The following is a 13,018-nucleotide window of genomic DNA, read 5'->3' on the forward strand; positions in this document are numbered from 1 at the left end:
GCATGTAAAGAACGTAAGGAATTGGAGCAGGGGTCAGCCATTTGTCCCCTCGAGACTGCTCCCCCATTCAGTAAAATCATGGCTAATCTGGTTGTCACTGTAATTTTCCCACCTGCCCTCTTTATCCCTTGGAGTGTGGCTTCCTTGTCACTCGAAAATCTGTCTAACTCGGCCATGAATATGTTCAATGACCCTGCCTCCCCTGCTCTCTGAGAAAGACAATTCCAAAGGCCAATAACCCTCTTGAGGGAATAAATACCTTCTCATCTTCATCCCAAATGGGAGGCTCCTTATTTGGAAATTGTGCCCCCTCCCCTCTCGCCCAGTTCTAGATTCCCCCAGTATGGAAAACATGTTCACCCTGCCAAGTTCCTCAGAATCTTGCAGGTTTCAGTGAGGCAAGTCTTCCTTTTGTGAAACACAAATAAAACCTGTGAACTCTGCCGCAACAATGTTGAGGCTGTCTCCAACACATTTACCATTGAACTCTTGCAGCCCATAGCGATTTATAGTTTGTACATGCTCCTTCTGATTTTAGAATTTGGGATTTACTCCGAAAATCAACAATGAAGCCCAATATTACCATTCAACAAAAAGAAAAAATGTTGGAACCAATCAGCGGATCCAGCAGAGGGATTGTCACAGGACGTAGAACACGTACAAACAGGCCTTCGCTGAAAACGTCAGCATGTCTGCAACCCCCACCCCCCTTCCTGGTCTACTGATGTTGCCTGTCCTCCTGAACATTTGCCGCTTCTCGTTTCCAGCATTTTGTTTGGGTTCGTCGACACTGGCGACATTTCCTGTGTAGCGGTCACAACCACTTTCCATGTGGCAACTTTCGTCTTCTCTTTGTGGCTGTCGGGCTGTCTGGGTATGGCTTGTACAGCTGGCTGGAAGAGGCATGGAAAGTGCAGCATGTGAACCTCCAGTCGGGCGTACAGCAATAAGAACATAAACTTGATTTCTTTTTTGTTAACCTTTTAAAATTTCTTCCATTCATAAATTATTTTTCAAATTAAACCGAAATGTTCCAGTTCCAGATTTTGTTTCAGTTTTGATCTGTGAAAGCATTGCGGCACAGTGGTTAGCACCGCTGCCTCACAGCACCAGGGACCTGGGTTCGATTCCATCCTTGGGTGACTGATACACCATCAATAACACACGATGAGTGATGAACGTAACTGAGGCTTTAATACATTAAACAGCAAGCCTCCTGCCTATGGACCCGAACTGGGTCCGGAGGCGGAGACTTGCCACCTTTATACAGAAGCCCAAGGGGAGGAGCCACAGGCGGAGCCAGCCTGGACAAGCCCAGGCATGCACAATACAATACATATAATGCAATAATGTGGTTTACCACAGTGCCTGTGTGGAGTTTGTGTGTGGAATTTGTATGTTCTCCCAGTGTCTGCGTGGGTTTCCTCCGGGTGCTACGGCTTCCTCCCACAAGATGTGCAGGTTAGGTGGATTGGCCATGCTAAATTGCCGCTTGGTGTCCAGGGGTGTGCAGGTTAGGTGTGGTTACAGGGATAAAGCGGGGAATTAGGGATGCTGTTCGAGAGGGTCGGTGCAGACTCGATGGGCCAAATGGCCTCCTTCTGCACTGTAGCAATTCTATTCTATGATTAACCGCATGATCTTTACAAAGATGGACCTTGCTAGCATGACATAACACAGCAAACAATCTTACAGCTCCAAGCACTGTTACCATAATAAATTCTGATGTATGTATTTAGATGGAAAAATGTTTCTGTAAACTTGTCACACTGCAATGAATTTCTCTTCCCACTGTTAGCGCCACCAATGTCATGGCAGTGTAATTACAAGTGTTGCAGACACAAGGGTGAGGTGATTGAATTATTATTACTGCGCCCCTCTTTCACCCGTGACAGCGATGGAGGTTAACTTCTAAATTAATTTGTTTCCCTTCCCTGGTTGAAATAGGGCGTGATGTGTTTCCCAAACCCTGGTTGATGAGGCCCAATGTTAATAATTACCTCACTGCAAATTCTTTAACGTGAGATAAAACTAATTAACACATTCAAAACGCGAGGGATGGGTCGTGTAACACATTCATACTCGCGAGTTTACAAGGTAGAAAGGCAGAGCAAGAAAGGGAAAGAAGTTGTGAGTTACTTCACAATAAAGGTATTGGCATTAATTCACGTGAAGCAGAGTCCGGAAAGTCAATGTTCGATGAAGGTTCGTTCTGGTGGCTCTGTCTGGCAGAATTCCTGGTCTTTGTCCAAGGAATTCCATTGAGGTGGTTAAGATACAGCAAGATACTCTTGTATTCTGGGGATTAGTCCACTCTGTGGGCGAAATACAAGATTATTTCTGGAGATCCGACTTTGAGAGAGATGGAGGTCAGAGGCAGGCAGGCGACAGGCCTGGGGCCCAGTTTTCTCTTAGGGGGTTAAACCACAACTGAAAATTGAGTCCGAAAGCTGAATCGTTAAAGCAATTCAAATCGTTCAATTCTCAGGCACGTAGCAGGGCGCTTTCAGATCGAGCCATTCAGCTAACGATGTACTTTAAGGACCCTTGTCAAAATCCATTGTCTTTTGGGCAGGGAACTGTGGAACCATTAGCACAACATTGGAGATAGGGGGTCACAAATGGCTCTGTCTTTGTCCAGAGCTGGCTAGTGCAGACATCCCGCCTACCAGTCCTTTGTGTTGGCTTGTCTGGAATGTTCTAACAATACAATTAACATTCCAGGAGGTTGACAAGTTAGCCGTTGTCCATTGGAATGGCTTAGAATCTTCCAGAACTACCAGCACGTGACCAGCTGCAGCCATTTTATCAGCCCAACAGTTAATTGCCCATTGAAAAACAATTTAAAAACGAGAGAACACGGCAGAGAAACACATTTTTAAGATTTGCTTTTTCCTCATGCCTTTCTCGGTATGCGACAATTTACATTGTTTACCCCTAATCATTTGGAACATCTCTACTAGGCCTAACTGCTCCAGGGGAGAAGAGCCAGCTTCCTCTAGCTTTGCCACATAAGGTCCTCGTTCAGGGTATCAGCTAAATAAATCTCCACTGCACCCTTCTGAAGGCCTTATCACCGTTTCAGAGGGGAGGAGGCCAGAACTGGATGTAGCACTTGAGAGCTGAGGTGCCGTATAAATATTTAGCTAAACCTTCTCGCCTGAGGATCAGTTCTTCCAAAGCCTGAGCTTGGTTGAACTCTGGCCTGTTTGTACAACTTTGCCTTCACTGCTTCGGGGTAAAATCAGTTATAATGTTCCATTGCCATAGCAACATCATCAGGCATGGTCGGCCTAGCTCACCACACCACGCCCCGGAACTGAGAGTGAGCAACGCTGAGCAGCCAGCCAATTGGATTTCAGCATTCAAATATGTTACTGGGTTTCAAAGGTTTTCTCTCGAGCGACTTTCAGCATTATGAATATTATAATTATTTATCCCCAGCTGCGCATTAATGTGGTTTGTTTTAAACATACAAGTATGAGCACAGAATACCCTCAGGTCCCAGATTGTTTCATTCAATAAACGTTGGGGAGCCAGCCCTCTTTTGGACAAGTCTGAATGTAAACGTTCCCTAGCCTGCCCTGACACCAGTCAGAGACCATTGATTACCGTCTCAGTTGAAAAGCAGGATTTAACATTGTTTAAATGGCACTACAAATCTCTTAATGTGTGTTAATGACCTGGGTCTGGGTGCACAAAGCATAATTTCCAAGGTGGCAGCTGACATGAATTCCAGAAATGTTAGAATGAAAGAAGGTGTGCTGTAGTGTTAATGCCACCAGATCTAGTAATCCAGAGGCCCTCATTAATGCTCTGGGAAGTTGGGATCAAATTCCGCCATGGAATTCAAATTTGGCGGATAAATCTGCAATTTATTGCGGCAGGGTGGCGCGAGGTCAGCGAGGCTGCCTCACAGCGCCAGGGCCCCGGGTTTGTTTCCGACCTTGGGTGACTCTGTGTGGAGTTGGCACGTTCTCCGTGGGTTTCCTCCGGGTGCTCTGGTTTCCTCCCACAATCCAAAGATGTGCAGGTTGGGTGGATTGGCCACGCTAAATTGGCCCTTTGTGTCCAAAGATGTGCAGGTTAGATGGGGTTGTGGGGTTGCGGGTTAGGGCTGGGGGGTAGGCCGAGGTGCTCTTTCAGAGGGTCGATGCGGACCTGATGGGCCAATGGTCCTGTGATTAAAAAAACTACTATTGGCTACAGTGACCGTGAAGCCATTGTTAATTGCCATAAAAACCTCTCTGGTTCATTAGTGCCCATTGGGGAAGGAAATCTGCCATCCATTCCAGGTCTGACCCAAATGTAATTCCAGGCCCACAGCAATGTGGTTGACTCTGAAATGGCCTCGCAATCCACCCAGTTGTATCAAAGCCTTAAAAAGAATAGAAACCGTCGGCTCACTCGGCATCGGCCTAGCTACCAGAAATGGCAACTGGATTAACGAGGGTGTGAAGGGTTGTCGGAGGAAGACAGGGAGGTGGGACTGAGGTTACAATCAGATCAGCCACGATCTTACTGAATGGCGGAGCAGGCTCGAGGGGCCGAGTGGCCTACTCCTGCTTCTAATTCGCATGTTCACAGACCCACCCCATCCCAAAATGCACTACGGGTGTACCTACACTATATGAATTGCAATGGTGTAAGAGGGGCAATTTGTCATGAGAGTATGCTGGAGTAGCCAACAACACACAATCCTGTGAAGTAGAAAACTGAGGAGGATTGTAACAGATTTCAGCAAGACAGAAGCTAGAATAGTGCCACGGGCGAAGGATTCACGTTATGTGGAGCGAATGGAGAAGCCAGGGTTGTTACAGCAAAGCGGGGGAAACATTGCCTGTAGCAGAAGGGTCAATAACCAGAAGATACAGATTTACAAACCAATGGCAACACTATTTTTGCCCCAAAACACAAGGAGTTAGAATGCAGTTCCTGGAAAGGAGCACATCCAACAGTAACTTTCAATGAATTACTTGAAGCAAGTCTGCAGGAACTATGGAGAAAGAGAAAGGCAGTGGGAAATGACCTACTCAAGAGCCGACACAGGCACTTTGGGCCGAATGGCCTCCTCTGAACACATGGACGTATTAAATAGGAGCAGGAGGAGACCATGCATTCCCTCAGGCCTGCTCCGCCACACAGTAAGATCGTAGCCAAGCTGATTGTGGTCTTAACTCCACTTTCTTGTCCGTCCCCCAGAAGACCATAAGACATAGGAGCAGAATTAGGCCATTCGGCCCATTGAGTTTGCTCCACCATTCAATCATGGCTGTTATGTTTCTCATCCCCATTCTCCTGCCTTCTCCCCGTAATCCCTGATCCTCTTATTAATCAAGAACCTGACTATCTCTGTCTTAAAGACACTCAGTCATTTGGCCTCAACAGCCAAACCCTTGACAATCAAAAATCTATCTAACTTATTCTTGGCTTATTGTGTGACCCAGCACCCACTGCACTATGGGAAAGAGAATTCCAAACACTACCGATTCTCTGGGGAGAAGAAATTCCTCATCTCCATCATAATTGGGATAGACACCCTTATTATGAAATTAGACCGTGCGGTTTTAGGATCCTAATCTCCTGGTCAACAAAGAGTTAATTATTGTTTAGCTTACTCTTTCAGCTTTGACGTTTGGAGAGGTGAGGTTAACTGCCAGAAAGCCAAATGGTTTCTCTCAGTTTCTTTCTGCCTGTTGTTAGTCGCTCGCTGTTAAAACCTCAGCATCTTCCTTCCGAGAAAGCCTGAATGACTTACATTTTCATTGTGTTGTCTTTGACAATTTGGATCGCAAAGGAAACTAGGTGAATTGTTCGATGAGGGTTTGCAACTGAAGAGCAGTCGGCCACAGTGAAGTTGAAAACAAAAGGTGAAGGTTTTGTCAAGACAATCTGCCCACAGGATCGTGCCAACACTGCTCTCGAGCCAATTCGGGGGGGGGGGGGGGGGGGCAGGGGCAGGGTGGCGTGATGTGATGTGACCGTGACCCTGTCTGGTCTCTCAAAGTTGCAATCCATTTCTTTGGAGAAACTCCACTTGTGTGAAAATCAAGGATATGGTACTATGTCCTGGTCTACAGTGAGATTGATCTACGCTATATATATATATATATTTATAAATTTGTAGAATCATAGAATCCCTACAGTGCAGAAGGAGGCCATTCAGCCCATTGAGTCTGCACCGACTAAAGAGCATCCTACCTAGGCCCACACCCCCACCCTATCCCCAACTAACCTCCACATGTTTGGACACCTAAGCAGCAATTTATCATGGCCAAGTCACCATAGCCTCCACATCTTTGGAGTGTGGGAGGAAACTGGAGCACCCGGAGGAAACCCACGCAGACACGGGGAGAAAGTGCAAACTCCAGACAGACAGTCACCTGAGGGCGGAATTGAACCCGAGCCCTGGAGCTGTGAGGCATCAGTAATAATAATAATCTTTATTAGCATCACAAGTAGGGTTACATTAACACTGCAATTAAGCTACTGTGAGAACCCCCTCGTCGCCACATTCCGGCGCCTGTTCGGGTACACTAAGGGAGAATTCAGAATGTCTAATTCACCTAACAAGCACATTTTCTGGGACTTGTGGGAGGACACTGGAACACGCAGAGGAAACCCACGCAGACACAGGGAGAACGTGCAGACTCCACACACACAGTGACCCAAGCCGGGAATTCGAACAGTGCTAACCACTGTGCTACCGTGCTGCCCTGCTAACCACTGTGCCACCGTGTGTGCTACCCCTTAGTTGGTAAGTAGTACAGAACTTGAATATTATTGAAAAGAGACAAATTGTCAAAGCTTTTCATCTTGCACGCATCAGGACAGGCACAAGAATACCAAATTTCAAAGGGAGCAACAATTTATACCGCATGAGAAAAGGGGGCTGATTGTTTGGCGAGTTGGATCACATGATATGCCTGATTGATAATCTTAAATCGGTTGTTATATAATCCTTAACACATTAGGGATTGCTCAGCAACTGCTGTCCAATCATAGGCTCCAATGTTAGATGTGATTCTATGTTTGGAGGTTTGCAGTAGTTTGAGCTACTATGCAGTAGCAGTTGGAGCGATGTTTTCCACGAACCGAATGTTACCATCAAGCCAAAAGGACATTCTCAAGCACGGAAATGGGAAATGTGGTATGTGAATTTCAATGCCGGTCTGAGGTCAGATATATAATCCCAATGACAGGTGGATCATATCGAACAGCACATTCCTCTGGTTGTTTGCAATAGGCAAAGAGTGCTTGACCAGACTCAAATCAGCCTGTGCTTTCAAAACTCAGAACCTAGGGCGAAATTCTCCCGAAACGGCACGATGTCCGCCGACCGGCGCCCAAAACGGCGCCAATCAGACGGGCATCGCGCCGCCCCAAAGGTGCGGAATGCTCCGCATCTTTGGGGGCCGAGCCCCAACATTGAGGGGCTAGGCCGACGCCGGAGGAATTTCCGCCCCGCCAGCTGGCGGAAACGGCCTTTGTTGCCCCGCCAGCTGGCGTGGAAATGACATCCCCGGGCGGCGCATGCGCGGGAGCATCAGCGGCCGCTGACAGTTTCCCACGCATGCGCAGTGGAGGGAGTCTCTTCCGCCTCCGCCATGGTGGAGACCGTGGCGGAGGCGGAAGGGAAAGAGTGCCCCCACGGCACAGGCCCGCCCGTGGATCGGTGGGCCCCGATCGCGGGCCAGGCCACCGTGGGGGCACCCCCCAGGGCCCCGGAGCCCGCCCAGGCCGCCTTGTCCCGCCGTTCAAAAGGTGGTTTAATCCACGCCAGCGGGACAGGCAATTTATCAGCGGGTCTTCGGCCCATCCTGGCCGGAGAATCGAGCGGGGAGGCCCGCCAACCGGCGCGGCCCGATTCCCGCCCCCGCCGAATATCCGGTACCGGAGACTTCGGCAATCGGCGGGGGTGGGATTCACGGCAGCCCCCGGCGATTCTCCAACCCGGCGGGGGGTCGGAGAATGACGCCCCTAATGTCTAATGTTAGAGGTGTTTCCGTGATTGGGCAGCACTTGCTGTACAATCCTGCGTGTGCTACAAATCACAGTATCAATGTAAGATTATCAGTCAGGACCACAATGTGGCTCAATTTATGATTGCTAGAAGCTACATAGAGTCATAAGAGTCATAGAGCGCAAAAAAGGCCCTTCAGCCCATCGAGTCTGCACCGACAATAACTACTCCTAATCTCCCCTAATCCCATTTACCAGCACTTGTCCCATATCCCTGAATGCATATATGCATACTATATTTATTATTCCACAATGTCCCTGAGACCTTAATTTAATTCCGGTTTTTTGCACCTCCTCATTTTAATGACTCCACTTTTGGTGGCCTTGCCCCCAGCTGCCTGGATTTTAGGCTCCAGAATTCCCCCCCTAACCTATCCACCTCCTTAAAACCCTCTTAAAATTCATCGCCATGACCAAACGTCAAAATCTCATGTGCAACATGCTGAATTTTATTCGATAGCGATGCTGTGCAGCAGATTGGGGGCATTTTACTGTATTCAAAGGGTTATATGTAATTGTGTCTAAGTGCATTGTTTGAAGCAGCACTATCTAGGAGAGCACAAACGCAGAGTGGCAAAGGGATATGGTGTGATGTGATTTACGTCTCCAACAAAAATAGTTTGTGGAATATTCCCCCCCCCCCTTCCCCCCCCCCCCCACCCAGTGAGGTGCCCCTTTAAGAGATGTTCAGCTGTTCTGATGCCAACATCTATTTGTCATGTGGTCCATGATGTCAAATACTTGACCTGGCTGCCAGCCCTTGAGCTGAAACATAATTGAATAAGGACTCCCCAAGCTCTTAACTCTACAGTGGGTCACTGGGCAATGCCTAGATCACAGTTTCTGAACGATATTGAGTGGCTGAAGGGTGCACTCTTTCTAACAGGTGTGTGTTTGATGCTAAAACACTCAGCAAGTTTCACATTCAAAGTTACCTCCTCCTGGTAAACGCTGTTTGAAGGAGTGCATTTTAGGTTAACCCAGCTCAGGGATTAGCTGCCGTGCAGCAACTGCAAGCTGTGATCAGGAATAGACACTATTCCTGGGGAGGGGAGGTGGTGGATTTTGCAGAGGGAAATATCGCGAGTGGCTCGAGCTGGGAAATGCCCTCTCTTGTCACAACTTTCCACAAGTTTGACCCCGGGACTTGGGGCTGCTGTTTGCATTGGCTGGTGTGCCGGAAATCAAACTCGAGGCAGCATTGCAAGACTGTACCTGCCTGGGTGAGCTCTGTTGCAGTCACAAGAGTGTGTGTGTGGAATGGATGGGGAGCAGAGAGGTGCGGTCACAAGGCGGTAGAAGGGCAGCCAGGATCCATCTGGCTCTGATGCCTGAAGCTAAGGCTTACTTTCTGTGCAGCCCGTGTGCCAGGGCTCTGTCTGAACTCTGCCCGCCGTCTCTCAGCCGCTGGCAGCGATGCTTTGTGAGCAGGAGAGGTAGGGAGGGCTCTTTCTCATTCAAACACCCCTTCATCTCAACATGAGCGGCAGAAGTTATTGTCAAGAGTGCAACTTTCCCGCAACGCTCTTACAATCTCAACTGCTTCGCGTTTGCACAATCGGGCTTTATTTTTGAATTGATGTGTTATTGTGGTTAGCCCAGGTCAGGATTGGCATTGCAGTCCAACATGCACCTTTGCAGGAGATGGCATGGAAGCGGTCAGGGTCAGAAAATCAGGCGATGTGGGGATACCCTGAACGTTCTTTTATAAATTTAGAGTACCCAATTCTTCTGTTTCCAATTAAGGGGCAATTTAGCTTGGCCAGTCCGCCTATTCTGCGCATCTTTGGGTTTTGGGGGTGAGACCCACGCAGACAGGGGGAGAATGTGCAAACTCCACACGGACAGTGACCCCCGGGAGCGGGTGCCCTGAACTGAGCTACTTTGAGTTTCCAGGCCAGTGTTTTTAAAAGAAGCAATCACCCCCCCCCCCCCCCAACCTTCCTTCCCTCTCCTCTACATGCCCATTCCTGCACCCCCACCCCATTACAGAGCCACCACCCTAATAGAGGTGGCTTCCCCAGAAAGTATTTTTTCTTCTTTTATTTTTAAAATAAATTTAGAGTACCCAATTCATTTTTTTTCCAATTAAGGGGCAATTTAGCGCGGCCAATCCACCTACCCTTGCACATCTTTTGGATTGTGGGGGCGAAACCCACGCAAACACGGTGAGAATGTGCAAACACCACACGGACAGTGACCCAGAGCCGGGATCGAATCTGGGGCCTCGGCGCCGTGAGGCAGCAGTGCTAACCCACTCCGCCACCGTGCTGCCCCCCCCCCCCCCCAGAAAGTGTTGAGCACTTTGCAAAGCTGGAAAATGCTAAAGGTTCCAGATTACAGCACAGAGCACAATGGGAAGGCTCGTCACTCACCTCCGGAGCCCCTTGTGCCAATCTGCTGCCCACAATCCGCCGCCCGTACAGAGGTTTTCCGCGTTCTGCCGAACAGTTTACCTGCTCGACCAGGAGGGTCTCTCCCAGACCGATTCTCGGTATTCCTTTAGCTGACGATTTACACGGGCAACCTCACCGTGTTCAGCACAAGAAAGCTTCTCGTCTTTGTGGCTGAGAAGATGCCTGGAGCGAAAAAGGTTCAAACGAGCCCGTTGCAATTTTGTGCAAGTTTAGCATTGGAACAGAAATGGCTAAAACGTTTGTGTGTGTGTGTGAAAGGAAATGTCAGCAAGGTGGAAGTGAATTTAAGGGGGAATAAATCCTGACTTCTCCCCCGCCTCCACCCGCCGCCCCAGGAATGGCCTCCAGTTGCCATGTCACCTTGTGTACCTCGACAAGCATTTTGTGTCAAAAAGAGAATGTCTGCTTCTGGTGGAAAGGTTATTGGTTAGACTTTTGTTGGCAGCTTGCAATGAAAAAGACAAAAATCTGTTCCAATCAAAGTCGTGTGGTCAAAGGGAAGATGACGGAACCAACTGTTCCCATGGTTTAATGTTATCATTGGACAAATAGGAAGACAGATTGACAACAAAAGCAGCACTTTCACTTCCCGTTATTTGATATGGAACCAGTTTATTGCTACTGGTACACTCCATGATACAATTTATGCTTATATTTACATTTTTAAAAATAGATTAATTCTATCAAAAAAGGATGCAAAAGTGGTGCACAGCTGTGGAAATGTGCAATAGATGCGAGGGTTGACCTGGTGATCTTATGATTAACGGGGATGGCTGTTCTAATTGGGAGTCAGAATGGGAATGACACTTTCATGCTCCTGTCTTTGACCCGTGCTCCACCCTGGCATCCCTGCGCGCCCCCCCCCCCCCCCCCCCCCCCCCCGCCGCCACACTTTGCAACACCACAGTGAAGGACCAAAAACCACAGCACCAAGAATGAAAGGGGAGGAACCTTTCACAGCAACAGATTCGCCCCAAAGCTCCATTTTCAGCCAATGAAGTACTTTATGCAGTGCAATGATGGGCAGCACGGTAGCACAGTGGTTAGCACTGTTGCTTAACAGCATCAGGGTCCCAGGTGCGATTCCCGTCTTGGGTCACTGTCTGTGCGGAGTCTGCAGGTTGTCCCCATGTCTGCGTGGGTTTCCTCCCACAGGCCAGAGGTGTACAGGTTAGGTGGACTGGCTGTGCTAAATTGCCCCTGAGTGTCCAAAAAGGTTGGGTGGGGTTAATGGGTTACGGGGATAGGGTGGAGGTGTGGGCTTAAGTAGGGTGCTCTTTCCAAAGGCCGGTGCAGACTCGATGGGCCGAATGACCTCCTCCTGCACTGTAAATTCTATGAACCACTGTGACAGCCCAGGCTGAGATTAAGCTTTGTAACCATGAGAGCCACAGTCAAAATAGACCTTACCTGATCAGCGCACACACACACACACACACACATACACACACACACACGGGCGCATACACACAGGTACCGACATAAAAGATCAGGAGCTGACAACTTGGCATTTCTCTCTCTGTTAACCCAAGGCCATCCAGATCAATGGCAGCTCTCCCCATAGTGCCAAATAAAACATGGGATCCTTCGTGGCACAGTATCACAGAGGGCTTTCCCTTCAAACCAATGATGCTATTGGCCTCAACTTCTCCACGCGGCAGAGCGGTCCACATTCCCACCACTCTCCCAGTAGAGAAGATGCTCCTGGGTTCCTTCATTGGAAGTATTCGTGACTTGTATTTACACCCCCCAACTTTGAACTCCCAACACTTGGGAAAACATCACCTATTCATCTACCCTGTACAATTTTAAAAAGTGCCATAAAGTGCCCAGAGAAAAGAGCAGTGGGTTATTCAGTCTGCCTGGAGTTGTATTCTCGCAATTCTGTTACTATCCTTAAATTTCGCCAGTGCTGGTGTCTATATTTTTTCTAACATGGAGACCAGAACTGTGAAGACGTCTCAAGTATGGTCCAACCAGGGTTGCCTATAAGATTGACACACGTTTCAATTGTATTCCTGTCGGAATGAACCCCAGCGCTTTGTACTTTTTTATGAGTTTGTTAACCTGCGTCGCCACTTACCCACAGAGGCACCGGGGAGGCTAGGAAAGTGGTTTTAAACGCATGACTACCTAAAGTAAATGGGCCGTTTAGTCCACGTTTGAACAGACTGCAGCACACTGTGGATCCACTCTTTTTATTTAACTTGGCTCAGGAGCAAACTGTTTCATAATGTACTTTCCTCAAATGTGTCTTTCTAGGGGATGGCGCGGTGGCGCAGTGGTTAGCACTGCTGCCTCACGGCGCCGAGGACCTGGGTTCAATCCAGGCCCCGGGTCACTGTCAGTGTGGAGTTAGCCCATTCTCCCTGTGTCTGCGTGGGTCACACCCCCACAACCCAAAGATGTGCAGGGTAGATGAATTGGCCACATTCAATTGCCCCTTAATTGGAAAAAAAGAATTGGGTGCTCTAAATTTAAAAAAAATGTGTCTTTCAACATTCGTAAGGACATCAAATGGGAATGAGAAAAGAAGAATCAACAGGGCTGACTCGGACCATATTTTCCTCCCAACTGTA

At 48.4% G+C, this 13,018-nt stretch overlaps 1 protein-coding gene across 4 annotated transcripts in view; it reads left to right on the plus strand.

Annotated features, from left to right (window-relative positions):
* Window positions 1-13,018, plus strand: part of arhgap22a (Rho GTPase activating protein 22a) — a 385,586-nt gene that overhangs the window by 336,754 nt on the left and 35,814 nt on the right. The window contains exon 1 of one of the 4 annotated variants that reach the window (XM_072491736.1): window positions 9,259-9,458. The exons of the other annotated variants lie outside the window; for them this stretch is intronic. Coding sequence (XP_072347837.1) covers window positions 9,287-9,458 — 172 coding nt within the window. The 5' untranslated portion in view covers window positions 9,259-9,286. Of the gene's footprint in view, window positions 1-9,258; window positions 9,459-13,018 lie in introns of those variants that run through there. 4 annotated transcript variants of the gene reach the window in all.

This window comes from Scyliorhinus torazame, chromosome 28, assembly GCF_047496885.1.
Source record: "Scyliorhinus torazame isolate Kashiwa2021f chromosome 28, sScyTor2.1, whole genome shotgun sequence".
NCBI lineage: Eukaryota > Metazoa > Chordata > Chondrichthyes > Carcharhiniformes > Scyliorhinidae > Scyliorhinus > Scyliorhinus torazame.